Below are 14,216 nucleotides of genomic sequence, written 5' to 3' on the forward strand. Positions count from 1 at the left end.
GATCCCTTTGATGCTTTGTAAGCTCTCTGCAAACCATGGCCTTTGCTGTAGGATGCAACTGAGTAAATGTCGGGAAAATCCTACTAGGACAGCTGAACTTTATTTGAGGTTAATCAGAGTCACTTTAATTGAAGGCAGGTGTGAACCCAAAAAGACTGAATGCTGTAATTAAATCAAAAGGTGTTTCAACAAAGCATTAGTTTAAGGGTGCAACACTTTTTTTTTTTTTTTTTTTTTACATTTATTCCTCTAACATTTGTTCATTTTTCAATTGAATTGTACAGGTTATAGATCACATTAAAGGTGGGAAAAGTTTTGAAATGATTTATTGTGGTCTCTTTTTCATCACAAAATCCTGGAATTTTAACAGGGGTGTGTGCACTTTTTAATATCCACTGTGCATGGCCTTTAGTCTTTGGGCTCCACAGCCTGAGAGGAGTAACTCTCCCCATTGTTAACTGCTGACTGAACTGTGGTGTGCGTTCTAGCCACCAGGGAGCAGCACATGACATGAAGCACCAAACTCCAAAGCCTGGTTCATCCTTCACTTTTCTGTGTACGTGCACAGTCATGCGAGTGGACTCTTGTGTACATACTACATTTGTTACAGCATAAAATTAGCTGGGACACCCCCTTGCCTGGCGATTTTTTATTACCAAGATTTCAAAATGCTTGAATAACATTGCTTTTGAAAATACTGAATACTGTGGTACCTCTTCATCTCCTCATACAGCTGATCACCATTACCTCTACAACAGCTGTTCTTCTGCTCTTTCTTCGTTGGCCGCTGCTCTGTGATACTCAGTACTGCCACCTACTGGAAACACCTAATCAATTTTCTAGCACAAGCTCAGTCTATGCGCATCAACACATAATTTTATGTCCACTGGACATAAAAATCTAGGCTTCACATGTACAGTATGCTGGACACCCCGATGGTGAAATTTACGTCACTCCCCCTGTGCATGGACCGTAATGGTGCACAAAACAAAGAAGTAAGAATTGACCCTAAGGGGCTCTTGGTGCTGCTCTGTTCCAGGCCTGTATTATGTTTTTCTGACTTTCTCCTTTGCCCCATACACACGTTTGTTTCCCTTCGTCTGCAGTACGCTTCAAATAAAATGACCCGCGTCATTTCCAAATTGAGTGAGATTACGGCAATGTCATTAAATGATATATGTAGTGGCATATTCGCAGCTCTGTAATTCTTTAGCACTGGAGTAGTAGGACGACAGGCTTGGCTTATGGGTGGGTCAATGAGGCTGCAGAACAGCGCCTCACGGTGGATATTAAGTGCTTTTATCGACACCACTTGCTGGTGTTGCTGGGGAATTTCTGGCTTATTACACTCAGTAACAGTTACTAAACATTGCAGTGTCAGAACAGGCCATGAGGAATACTCAGCCCAGAGCTCTGTTGTTGACTCACTCATGGCACAATGTGATCCAGGGACCTATATTCCTTTGGTCAAAGTTGCCCTGTGAATAACAAGCACAATACTTCCATGGAGGGGCCACATTGCAAAGGTTCAGTATTGTTCCCTTTGGTCCTGCACAGGCCGCTTCAGGTGAGCCTTGCAGTGATTGCTGATTTGCTCCTTTGTCCTACATCTTTTTCCTTCCCTGCAGCTCCTCCCATCCCTGGACATTCATGCTTGGACTGAAGAGCATGTGGTTCGTATCTGACGCGTTCTTCATATAATCAGGTTTGGCTCTCCAAGGCCAATCTTTGTCAATCTTTAGTATCCTAATATAACAATGTTAGGCCTCTTGAGATGATTGCATTTTAGCTTAGCCTTACTATCATTAGTAATAATAATAAATTGATCATTGAGTTTGCTTTTGATTTCCTCATTGTTTTATCCAACAGCATTTCTGGATGCAGCAAATTCTAAGTTCAGGTGGGTCATTGGCAGCATCTTTTCATGCAGTGCAATGTGGTGATACAATGAGTAAGATTCTGAAAGATTTATAAAGTTGCATATTTGAAAAGCTTATAGGATGCAATGCATTTATTGCAATGAACTGCTTTCACTAGAGCAGACAATATAGATGTACTTATGCACGTTTGACAATGGAGCTCATTGTGTCTGCTTGTTTCGCCGTGGCTGCAGACAACTCAGTGGGTGATGTGCAGCTCTACGCAGACCTGTTTAAGTCGAACCACATCACTGGCAGACGGCTGCTGCTGCTGACAGAGGCTGACATGAAGGACATAGGCATCAGGTCCAAGGGGCACATCATTCACCTCAAGGTACCATCTGGGCTCTGCTCTCCACCTGACAGAGTCCAGCCGTAACAGGGACTTCCCAGTCCTGGCTCTGCACGCACCACTTCTGGTTTGTCTCTGTGTGATGTTTGGTGTATTTTGCTTTGATTTAAGCTGTATTCAAATTAAGTGTAGGAGCTTGCTATAATTTAATTAAAATTAGCAAATGAATAACACCAAAACAAACTACTGACACAAATGTTTAATGGCTTGTTTCTTTTATAAATGAATAAAATTGATGGAAAATCTATTTTCATAGCATAAAGCCTTTAATTTCAAACGTTTCGCGCTTAACCTCTAACAATGAGCAGAAATGATTACACAGACACCTCTTCACCATTACAGTTCCTTGGCTATTATCAGCTAAATGTTAAAACATGTTAGAACGAGACTTGACACTTGTTCACTTTAAAAGGTTTAGAATGAAAAGCTTCTATTCAGTCAGTCATCTCAAGCATCAGGTACATTGGTCTGGCGGAGCACTAAGATGTTATAGACCACCAGACACAATCGTCCATACTTATCCACAATACCTGCAATAAACTGGTCTTTTGTTTGAGTGCAGGCTTTTGAGGTTGACCAGACACGTAAGGAACTGCTCTCAGATGCATTGTGTTCACACCTATCCCTGCCCCCTAGACCATATGTAATAATAATGTAAGAACATTTTCTCCGCAGTCCGAAATCGAGAAGTTAACCAACGACTACTTGGCAATTTTCCATTTCCCCCCATTAATGAAGGTAAGGATTTGTCATTTTTATTTAAAAGAACATGCATGTTTACCTGTAGCAAATGGATGAAAATGCCTTTTAACGTGTCATTATTTGTGGTCTTTTCACTGGCAGGATGAGGAGGAAGAGGAATATGAAGAAAAGGTCATAAACTTGGAGCTGGTTTTTGGATACCACTGGAAACCTGGAAGTGGCCCCCAGGTAGCGTGTGGCTGGTGGCAGGGTGGCAAAGACGACATTTCTGCTGAACTTCTCAAAGCTAATCGATGCGAGGTCATATTCTGTTAAAATGGGCAAAAACGTTAAAGCCGTCACATGTTCCTGTCTTGTGCGCCGCCCGACACCCCCAGCTGAACAGCAGACCCCTCTGTCCGCATTGTTATTAGCTGCATGCTAATTAAAACACGTCGCCTTTCATCGCCTCCAATTTTCACATTCATTTCATATTCATCGCAAGGTAATGCTCCCCATTATTGCAAGCAAATATTGACCACTCTTTCGCTAAGTAGATTCTTTCAAAACAACCCATTTGCTGCTCTTTATTTAAAATAAAAGAAATAGATAAATCTTTCATGTGGGTAATGTTTCGGATTCATCCCCCACTTGCTCAGAGTCCTTTGTAAGCCTCTTAGAGGGTGCCAAATGCCTGCTCCTCCACTTGATGTTTGAATATAATCAAAAATGGCCCATTTAGCCAGAAGTCATTTTCTTTTTAAAAGGCAAATGTTATTTAATCTTTCAGCTGTTCATTGTTCCCATCATAAATAGTCTCTTTTCAGTGCGTTCAGCGGGGCTGGAATGAGCCTGCTAATTGCCTCCCATTTCCACTGACATGTGGTGGTTTAGTGCGTAGAAACACAGCGGGGAGAAGGAAACAGGAGGCTGAGAAAATGAGAGCTAATTATTCTCCCTGCCTGATGTCAGCTTCCATGTCAGTCTTGTTTTTACAAACTGTAAGGTTTTTCGCACCAAATAAAACAAACCCGTGTGCTGTTTTTTTCCTCTTTCCCCCCCTCCCCTTTTCGCTGGCGGTGTCATGGAAGCAGCTGCACTTCTCAAAGACAAAATGAGGCCCGCGATTGTGCGTCCAGCGTCTGACAGCGGCAAGGCCCGTTAATGAGGATATCAGTACTCTGCCAAAGCGAGCTGCGCTGAATTATGTATGAAGTGTCATTAGAGGCACTCTGCTCCCCGCATCATTACCGGACATTGTTTCTGCCGCCGTGATGAGGCCCGGCATGGACCGCGAGCCTGCTGCAGAGTCGTTAGCCTGCCTTCACTGAGCCCTGTCACATCCCACGGGGATGCTGAAGGACTGGGCCGCTTCTCTTTCTGCAATTTAGCACAACTCCTTCACAAGTTAGTGCCACTCCTTCTGTGAGTTAGTGTCGCTCCTTCTGTGAGTTAGTGCCGCTCCTTCTGTGAGTTAGTGCCGCTCCTTCTGTAAGTTAGTGCAGCTCCTTCCATCAGTTAATGCAGCTCCTTCTGTGAGTTAGCGCAGCTCCTTCTGTGAGTTAGTGTCGCTCCTTCTGTGAGTTAGCGCTGCTCCTTCTGTGAGTTGGCGTGGCTCCTTCTGTAAATTAGCAGTGCTCCATCCATGAGTTATTGCAGCTCCTTCTGCAAGTTAGCGCCACTCCTTCTGTGAGTTATTGCAGCTCCTTCTGCAAGTTAGCGCCACTCCTTCTGTGAGTTAGCCCTGCTCCTTCTAGTTAGCGGAGCTCCAAGTACCACCTCAGAAAATATTATCCTTGTGTAGAAGGCTAACTGAAAGCTAAAATATAAATCTCTTAAGTCTTTCTTTTATCTTGCTTTGTGTGTAGCCTATAGGTTGATGTATACTTCTGTGGGGAATCTACATTGCCATGTATCCTACCTTGTAACCTACGCCGTTGCCTGGTGCACACCTCCCCTGAAATCCCCTGAAACATGTCACAGCAACACAGACCGCAACAACTGAGATTGGTCCATTTGGTAGAATCACATTTTCTCCTTTGAAAATGTTTTGTTGTTGATTGTTTCCAGCTGGGGGGATTTTAGTGTGGGACAAATTGTGTTTAGCTCATTGTTAGCTTGCTGTTTCATCATGGTTGCAGCCATTCACATTCTTAAAAAAAACACAGCTGCAACCATTCACGCTAGGGCTGAACAGCATTAGAAGTTTTCAGATATGGCAATGTGATTTTTTTTGCAATAATTAATTTGATATTTAGAAAGCAAAAAGGAGCTCAAAATAAATTTCGTACAATCTGTCTATGAGTAATTTAAACAGCAAGGATGAAAATAATTGATTGTCCCAGAGAGCACATGCAGAGCTCGTGCAAAAGCAGTGGCGGTAAACTTTATACTGATTTTTAAAGTATAAATGCTCACAACGGTGTGATCCATGGCGTAAGCTCTGCAAAGACTCGATGCAGAAGCATAAATGCTCACAACGGCGTGATCCATGGCGTAAGCACTGCATAGACTTAGTACAGAAGTATAAATGCTCACAACAGCATAATCCATGGCTTAAGCTCTGCATACACTCAGGGCAGAAGTATAGATGCTCACAACAGCGTAACCTGTGCATTGACTCGGCACAGAAGTATAAATGCTCACAACGGTGTAAGCCATGGCGTTAGCTCTGGATAGACTCAGCGCAGAAGTATAAATGCTGTCAACGGCGTAAGCTCTGCATAGACTCGGCGCAGAAGTATAGATGCTCACAACGGCATGAGCCATGGCGTAAGCTCTGCATAAACTTGGCTCAGAAGTATAGATGCTCGCAACAGCATAAGCTCTGCAAAGACTTGGTGCAGAAGTATAGATGCTCACAACAGTGTGAGCTCTGCATAGACTCGGCACAGAAGTATAGATGCTTGCAACAGTGTAAGCTATAGCGTTAGCTCTGGATAGACTCAGCGCAGAAGTATAAATGCTGACAATGGCGTAAGCTCTGCATAGACTCGGTGCAGAAGTATAAATGCTTGCAACAGCGTACGTCATGGCAGAAGCTCTGCATAGACTCAGTGCAGAAGTATACCGGTAAATGCTCGCAACAGCGTAAGTCATGGCATAAGCTCTGCATAGACTCGGCGCAGAAGTATAGATGCTTGCAACAGTGTAAGCTATAGCGTTAGCTCTGGATAGACTCAGCGCAGAAGTATAAATGCTGACAATGGCGTAAGCTCTGCATAGACTCGGTGCAGAGGTATAGATGCTCACAACGGCGTGATCCATGGCGTAAGCTCTGTATAGACTCGCCGCAGAAGTATAGATGCTCACAACGGCGTGAGCCATGGCGTAAGCTCTGTATAGACTCGCCGCAGAAGTATAGATGCTCACAACGGCGTGAGCCATGGCGTAAGCTCTGTATAGACTCGCCGCAGAAGTATAGATGCTCACAACGGCGTGAGCCATGGCGTAAGCTCTGCATAGACTCGCCGCGGAAGTATAAATGTTCGCAACGGCGTAAGGCATGGCATAAGCTTTGCATAGACTCGGCGCAGAAGTATAAATGCTCACAAAGGAGTAAGCTCTGCATAGACTCAGTGCAGAAGTATAAATGCTACAACGGCGTAAGCCATGGCGTCAGCTCTGCATGGACTCAGCGCAGAAGTATAGATGCTCATACCGGCGCAAACCATGATGTAAGCTTTGTATAGACTTGGTGCAGAAGTATAAATTCTCACAACAGCATAAGCCATGGCGTAAGCTCTGCATGTACTCGGCACAGAAGTATAAATACAACAGCGTAAGACATGGCATAAGCTCTGCATAGACTCCATGCATGCAGAAGTATAAATGCTCACAACAGCGTGCAGCAGTATAAGTGTCTTTACTTTTACTTAAGTATGAAAAGTGAGTACTTTTTCCACCACTGGCACAGCCCCTTTTTTGAGTTACCGCCATTCCTCCTGTAAGTTACAGCCACTCCTGTGATCTCTTTGTACACCAGACATTGGCTTTTCCTTTTACAGCTTATAGATACGAACTGGAACACTTTAATCAAGACACTGCATTTAAATTCTTTAGTAAAATTTTTAGGAGGTACCAGAAGAAAACAATTACAGTTTGCTTTCCCCTCTCTGTATGAAATACTAATGTTCTTGGACGCTGTTTCATTCGCTGTCTTGTCTCTTATTTAGACATTTTATAAACTGTTAATAGCTGTTGGCAGGGACTTGATTGGAGGAGATGTTTATCTGCTGGCTGGTTCCCAGCCGTCCCTGGCTTTAAGTGCTCTGCTGTTTTTTTTCTTTGCTTTCTTGGCCTATTATAAAAAGCTCCCATCATATCCCAAACCAAGATAAAAATAGCAGACACACCTCCTGTAGAGAAGAACACAAGCTTTTAGTAGAAACTCTTTCTGGGTACTTGCTGCATGCTCTCAACAGTATTTAATTATAGTGGAGCTGCAGGAGAGTAACTGCCATATCTACAATACATATATAGAATATATATTCCCAAAGTGTAATTTGTATATTCTATCCATTGTATAGTTAATATATATGCTAATTTGTTACAGTAGATAGATGTGTGTGAGTATATATTATATATGTATATCTGATATGTAATTAGCAACATTAATTTATGTGTTTTTAATTCACATACATTGTAACAGTGCACAACAAAGAAAATATTGAAGAATTGTGTTAGTTTTTGCCTGAGAACAACCTCTAGGTTGCACTGTTGATCCAGGTCATCGAATGACTGAAAGTGTGGTTTAATGGCATTGACTGATATTATGAAAATCCTTACTGGCATCCGTGGCAGAAGGTACTTTTCCCAGCATGCTGCAGTCATGGTGTTACATATCTCGCTCCCTCTCTCTCTCACCCCCCACTCCCCTCCCCCGCACAGGACTGTAAGTGGAAGATGTACGTGGAGCTTGACGGAGATGAAGTCGCGATAGCTTACATTAAAGATGTCACGTTCAACGTCAACAGACCCGAGACGGATGTTGTTAAGATGACCAAGGTGTGCATGGGTCTTTTCGAGTTCCACTATATTTTCCCTTGCAGCTTTCTTTTTAGCTGAGGTGTAAGATATAATTACAGCTTAATAAGTCAGCTTTTGCTGACTCCCATAAGACTGGCGGAATGATTTCGGGAGATTTATTAGTTTCAATAAAGAATTTCCACTGTTGTTTGAGAAACTGCAGAAATTTAGGACAGCTCAATAATGAAGGGTTAAGTCGCCACTGTCTACAGCATGGATCTCTATACGGAGGACAAACAGACATTGCAATCGGAGAGTGGTCAGGCAGAGTCCTAATCCCAATGGAGCAGTCCACTGTTCTATCCAATAACTCTTGCGATACTAGAAAGAAATCGATGCGTGAAAATGTTTGATGGGGCTGAGAGTAAAAAGTATAGTCTTTCTCCCTCATATGAGCTAACCTCCAAACATCAAACAATTCCAGATCCTTGCAAAATTCTGAAAGCCTAAGACTTTTCCTTTGCCTAACTCTTCTTGTAGGGGACTGATCTATAGATGGTTCTAGAACGCAGTTAAAATCCCCTCCCAAGAGTATGCGAGAGCATGAACATGAAGAAATGTCAGCCAATAACTTAGAAAAAAATTGAGGCTCATATACTGTGGGAGCATAGATACAACCAATCAGAACATGCTCCCCATACAAGAAGCCTGGGAGAAGTACGTAACGACCTTCATTATCTGTAACTGATTTTTCAAATTTAAAGGATAGATTTTTATGAAAAAGAATTGCAACTCCCCTACTATTAGACTTATAAGAAGAGAAAAAAACCCGGCCGACCCAGTTTCTCCGCAACTTCATGTGCTCTGTATCAGAGAGGTGGGTTTCTTGCAACAATGCAATTTGACATTTCTCCTTCTGAAAAGGTGTGCATGGGTCAACAAAAAAAAGTTTTGCACCCAGGGCCGGAGGAAGACTGCTTAATGACATATTACATGTTTTTTAATTGAGTGATCAAATTTCTTTACATGTAAACATTCGGTGTACGGTGACAGATGCATGTCCTGTGTTTGCAGCCACCGTTCGTGATGGACAAGTGGATAGTTGGACTGGAAGAAAACCAGGTTGTGGAATATGTTGTGAATTATGAGGTGAGCTGTATTTGAGGATGAAAGTTTTTCTTAAACCTGTTGTGTAGTGAGCTAAGACTGTATATATAATAAGAGGTGTCAGCTACAGTGAGGGAAGGCTAACATTGTTTTCTGGCTTATATGACAAAACCACGAGTTTCAGATGACCTCTTGTAGACTGCAGGCAATGTCCTCATAGCAGCAGCCTGAAACGGTGGCTTTGCTGTTAGGACATTGTGCGGGTAGTTGCTGGTTCAAAACTCTCATGGCTGTCAAAGTGATTTCTTGCCATCAATAATGGCCGACCTTCTCCCTGATGTTCTTATTTCGCTTTGGGCAAAAGCATCTGCTAAATAGGTGTATAGAAAATGCATATGTATATAGCTTGGGATCAAGTCTGTCTATTAAAAATATAGTCCTCTGTGTTCCCCCCCCCCCCCCAAAAAAAAAGCATGCCTCTGATCTTCTCTATCATATCCCCCCCCCAAGAATGACGTGCGATCACCCAGGAACACCAGGCACAACCACAGCATGCGATGGATGCCCTCCAGCGGGCAGGACGTCATCAGGAAGGTGGAGCTGCTGATAGAGACTGCACAGATTGGCACGGGGGCCGACTCCAGGAGCAGGCCGGACTCTGGTAAGCCGGGTTCGGGGGCATTTTAGAACATTCCGTGATGCTCACTAACGTTCGGTTTGAGATGTAAGAAGGAGAACTTTTCTTCTGCTGAGGTAAAATTCTGGTTTTAGGTACTGAATGTATTGTTTGATCTCCCAGATGTGGATCAGTGGATGTACCACCTCAGGAAAAAGCACATGGAGAACCAGGCGGTGCAGCAGGCGAGGAGCAGGCCGCCCCCCAGCTCCACGGGCACCGAGACGCTGCATCACTTCCTCACCCTGTGCGAGAACCAGGCTTCCTATGCGGCCGCGGTCAAGAGGTCTCCCACCCGCAGCCTTCTGTCCCCCTACACTGACTCTAGGACAGTATCCCCCACTTTGGGGATCTCCTCCAAGCTGGCCTCCATGCCCCTGGGTTCAAAGGGTAGCAGCCCCTCCAGCACCACCTCAGAGAGCACCTCCGAGAGGGGGCGCCCCTCTAGTGCCAGTCCTATGCACAGCTACAGGAAGAATAGCTATTCTAGTTGCATGCCAGTGGCACCACAAGGGGGCGCTAGAGAGAACACGAGGGGTCGCTGCTCTGTCTCTGGACCCAGGCACACAGACAGGCCAGGCAGAGACTCCCACCACAGGGGCCAGCCGAGGATCAGCAGCAGCAGTGCAGGGGCAGAAAATCCACCAAGACTCATACCTGGGATGTACACAGTGACGGACCGCTGTAGCACTGAGCCAGAGGAGGCCAAAGCCAACGACGGCGGCTGGACCAAAGTGGAGCGGCAGAAGAAGCCACCAAAGCAGGACCATAGACAGGCCAGGGGCCGGGGCAGGAGGGGAGGTCGGGGAGGCCGCGGAAGGAGCTAGAGGCGAAAAGCCAAAAGGCGAGGATGTTTTCGGAGACGCTGTGTTTTTAAAAGAATTATTCTCACTGTCCTCCATGCGGCACCAACCCAGCAGGTTTCGGTGTTGGTTTAAGCCCCCAGCCTAAGTTTTATAGACCTCTGACACTTAGGTGTCACCAACTACACTAACACTCACGAGCATAAGGACCCAGTCTCTCTGAGGCTGCCCTCTTGGTAAAATAGTCGGTGTTCCTGCAATCAATGTTTTAACATTTTATTTCATTTGAAAAGTAGATGAATCAGTGTTACCAAACTGTCATATCTTGTTATACATTAATACTGGGATCATCTTCATTATGTATGTATATTTATCATATTGTTTTGTATATATTGCTATATCCCACTATTTAAAATCAAGTTTTTTTAATGTGGGTGTTTTAATTCTTTGGATTTGTTAAGAGATATGAGGTATGAGACAAAAAGGCACCAGTGAGGGTAAAGAGGGTAAAAGGTTCAAAAGGACAGTGTGAGTGTGAGTTACGCTAAACCCCAACCCTGTTACTGCCAGAACCTGTGCAGTCGTCGTCGGTTCTGAAATGGAAACAACCCTATTTGTCCATACCAAGCCACACCCTCTCTCAGCTCATGGTGATTGGCTGTCACCACCTTCCAGGACATCCCCCTTTCTCTCACACCTCTGCCAAAACCTTGGGACATGTGCCAGTCTTTACCACTTGTTAGAGTTTGTGATGTCAGTTGCAGTACCTGCTGTATGGCTCTGCGGGTGTGATCATGTCACCGACCGGCAGATTGATAAAAGGAATTAAGGTATCTGCTAAATAAATGAATTTTAATTCAGTGACTATTTTTTTATTTTTTCATCTGTCAGAGAAGTTTTCATTGCACAGATACAATGTATTGTTTTACAGTTTAACAATTTGAAATGGCATCAATTAGGTCTGATTTAATAGTATGGAGCTTATCCAAAGAAAAACAATGCACAAACTATGTAGAACTTACAGTTCAAATGTGTTCCAATCAGGAAGTGCAGCTGTGGCACAGCTCATCCCCCATTGGTTCTGGGCCGCCTAAATACCGTCACACGCTCAGCAGCAGTGCCACACCAGCCAGCACCCACTTGCCGGGCCTCTCCTTGGTCTTCAGGTGGAAGGTCCACACGTAGGTTGGGCCCCGCATTTTGGTTTTGTACACGGGACACTCATATATGTTACGTGTTTCCTGCCGGTCGTTGGGAATGGCCCTCACGAAGAGGACTGGCATGGCTGGCGTGAGATCCTTCAGCTGTGCCTCTGCGATGTTGCCACTCTGGATGTCCCACCTGGCCCCTGGAAGGAGTCCAGCCCGTTACCCTCCCAATAGCACCCGACTTGGTCTGAGCCCTGACTGCTGCTAATAACCAGAGGTGGACATTTCAGGTCCAGAAAGTAAAAATCCAAACCAGGATTTTGTTTCAACCAACCAGTTGAGTACTATATGGCTGTGAATATTTATACTCAGTAGGTTGGTTGAAATGAAATCCTGGTCTGGATTTTTACTTTCTGGACCTGAAATGTCCACCTCTGCTAATAACAGCAAAGCTATCAGCAACTGTACAGTGATCCCAGCTCTCACCTTCATGTTCCCTTTTCCATTGATCCCTGGCAGGGATGTGCCTGAGTACAGCTTTCTACACTGATCTACTGGGTAGCCCACTTAATACGGGATTGTTTCACGGTCATGGACCCATTAATGCCCAGAGCTCATGATCCACGAAACATTCTCCATCCTGGACACTGGATGACGTCGCTACATTTACCAGTATGGCAGGGGTAGAACTGTACTGCACTCAAGTATCGTATACTATATTACCAAAAGTATTGGGACACCTGCCTTTACACACACATGAACTTTAATACACAGGCTTTAATATGGAGTTGGCCCACACTTTACGGCTATAACAGCTTCAACTCTTTTGGGAAGGCTGTCCACAAGGTTTATGAGTGTGTTTATGGGATTTTTTGACCATTTTTCCAGGAGAGCATATGTGAGGTCAGGCACTGATGTTGGACAAGAAGGCCTGGCTTGCAGTCTCCGCTCTAATTCGTCCCAAAGGTGTTCTATCGGGTTGAGGTCAGGGGTCTGCAGGCCAGTCAAGTTCCTCCACACCAGACTCGCTCATCCATGTCCTTATGGACCTTGCCTTGTGCACTGGTGCACAGTCATGTTGGAACAGGAAGGGGCCATCCGCAAACTGTTCCTACAAAGTTGGGAGCATGAAATTGTCCAAAATGGCTTTGAATGCTGAAGCATTGAGTTCCTTTCACTGGGACTAAGGGGCCAAGCCCAACCCCTGAAAAACACCCCCACACCATAATCCCCCCTCCACCAAACTTTATACTTGGCACAATGCAGTCAGGCAAGTACCGTTCTCCTGACAACCGCCAAACCCAGACTCAGCCATCGGATTGCCAGACAGAAAAGCGTGCTTTGTCACTCCAGAGAACACCTGTGGCTATGGAATTGACTGGCACACCTTAATTCAATGATTTGGAGGGGTATCCCAATACTTAGTGGCAATATAGTGTATTTTAATCACACATTAGTCCCATAGGAATGCACAATAGCAGTTACCTTCTAAGTACAGCCCATGGAAGTAGACTCCCTCTCTGGCAGGCTGGTTGAACTCCTCCTTAAATTTTTTGGTGACGTCCACAGTGAGGTTCATCTTGTCCAGGGGCCACTCATTTTTCCTGGCCAGGCTCTGCATTACAGCTGGAACACAAGTGCAAATGTAGATGCAGGTAAAGGGCCTCTGCTGATTGGTGTAAACACTCGCAGTCTGCCAATGGGGTATCATCAGGTGCTAGAAACTTTCCAATTACTCAACTATAATACAGGAATAAAGGAATGTTGTATGGGAAACACAGGTACCTTATGGCTTTACACTGTATTTCAGTATGTTCTTTGAAATTTGAAGGTGACGTGAGCTCAAGCATTGATGCAAATTTGAACTTTTTTACATTTCAATGTAAGAAGAACATAGTGCAGGCAGTTGTAGAGTTTAAACATCAAAAACTCTAGCACTCAGTGAGACGAGTAGTTGTAGATGGCAACTATGTAAAAAGCAAATACTAAAATTAAAAGAACTAAATTTACAGTTCACAATTTTTTATACAAAGATCTTTAAAAGATCATACAGACTGTATTTTAAATAGGGATACAATACATAGTTAACATTAAATCACTTCTTTTATTTTTTCATGTTTTATTTTTTTAATTCTCCTTCAAACCACAAATGCTTCAAAATCTATTAGCATAATAAAGATGTACTTGAAAATACCAGCATTAAATACCAATGATCATCCACTTTGGGGTGATGAATATTTAGGGAAATAATTGTTTACGACGCTCGAGCATCGAGCTGATCTGGTAATCAAGCTATGAAATACAATATTTATTCATTAGAGCGGACTTAATGAGGCCTCGCGGCGCTAATTACGGAAAGCGCTGTAGCAGTAAATTAGCAACGCCGCCGCGGCGGTGGCGGGGAGGCAGCCTGCAGGTACCTGTGAGGAAGGACTGTGGGTTGAACAGGCCCGAGAGCCAGACCACGTTGGGAAGCGCCAGGTCCTGCGTCCAGCTGTCCAGCTCCCGGCACCGCTGCAGCAGATCGCAGTACCTGCGTGTTTTACAGACAGGTAAAGATCA

General features: G+C 44.3%; 2 protein-coding genes across 13 annotated transcripts in view; one reads left to right on the forward strand and one right to left on the reverse strand.

Annotated features, from left to right (window-relative positions):
- Positions 1 to 11,366, forward strand: part of map3k20a (mitogen-activated protein kinase kinase kinase 20a) — a 34,226-nt gene extending 22,860 nt beyond the window's left edge. For 2 of the 3 annotated variants that reach the window (XM_023805826.2, XM_023805825.2), the window contains exons 12-20: positions 1,629 to 1,673; positions 1,870 to 1,900; positions 2,114 to 2,253; positions 2,947 to 3,009; positions 3,115 to 3,201; positions 7,843 to 7,959; positions 8,995 to 9,069; positions 9,538 to 9,688; positions 9,827 to 11,366. In XM_023805826.2, coding sequence (XP_023661594.1) covers positions 1,629 to 1,673; positions 1,870 to 1,900; positions 2,114 to 2,253; positions 2,947 to 3,009; positions 3,115 to 3,201; positions 7,843 to 7,959; positions 8,995 to 9,069; positions 9,538 to 9,688; positions 9,827 to 10,530 — 1,413 coding nt within the window. In that variant the 3' untranslated portion in view covers positions 10,531 to 11,366. Of the gene's footprint in view, positions 1 to 1,628; positions 1,706 to 1,869; positions 1,901 to 2,113; positions 2,254 to 2,946; positions 3,010 to 3,114; positions 3,202 to 7,842; positions 7,960 to 8,994; positions 9,070 to 9,537; positions 9,689 to 9,826 lie in introns of those variants that run through there. The other variant, XR_011992409.1, reaches the window with a different exon arrangement.
- Positions 11,357 to 14,216, reverse strand: part of dnah9l (dynein, axonemal, heavy polypeptide 9 like) — a 67,906-nt gene continuing 65,046 nt past the window's right edge. For all 10 annotated transcript variants that reach the window (XM_072714491.1, XM_072714493.1, XM_072714496.1 and 7 more), the window contains 3 exons: positions 14,075 to 14,187; positions 13,140 to 13,280; positions 11,357 to 11,854 (listed from right to left, as the gene is read on the reverse strand). In XM_072714491.1, the coding sequence (XP_072570592.1) occupies positions 11,607 to 11,854; positions 13,140 to 13,280; positions 14,075 to 14,187 (502 nt within the window). In that variant the 3' untranslated portion in view covers positions 11,357 to 11,606. The remainder of the gene's footprint in view (positions 11,855 to 13,139; positions 13,281 to 14,074; positions 14,188 to 14,216) is intronic.

This window comes from Paramormyrops kingsleyae, chromosome 1 (genome assembly GCF_048594095.1).
Source record: "Paramormyrops kingsleyae isolate MSU_618 chromosome 1, PKINGS_0.4, whole genome shotgun sequence".
NCBI classification, from domain to species: Eukaryota; Metazoa; Chordata; class Actinopteri; order Osteoglossiformes; family Mormyridae; genus Paramormyrops; species Paramormyrops kingsleyae.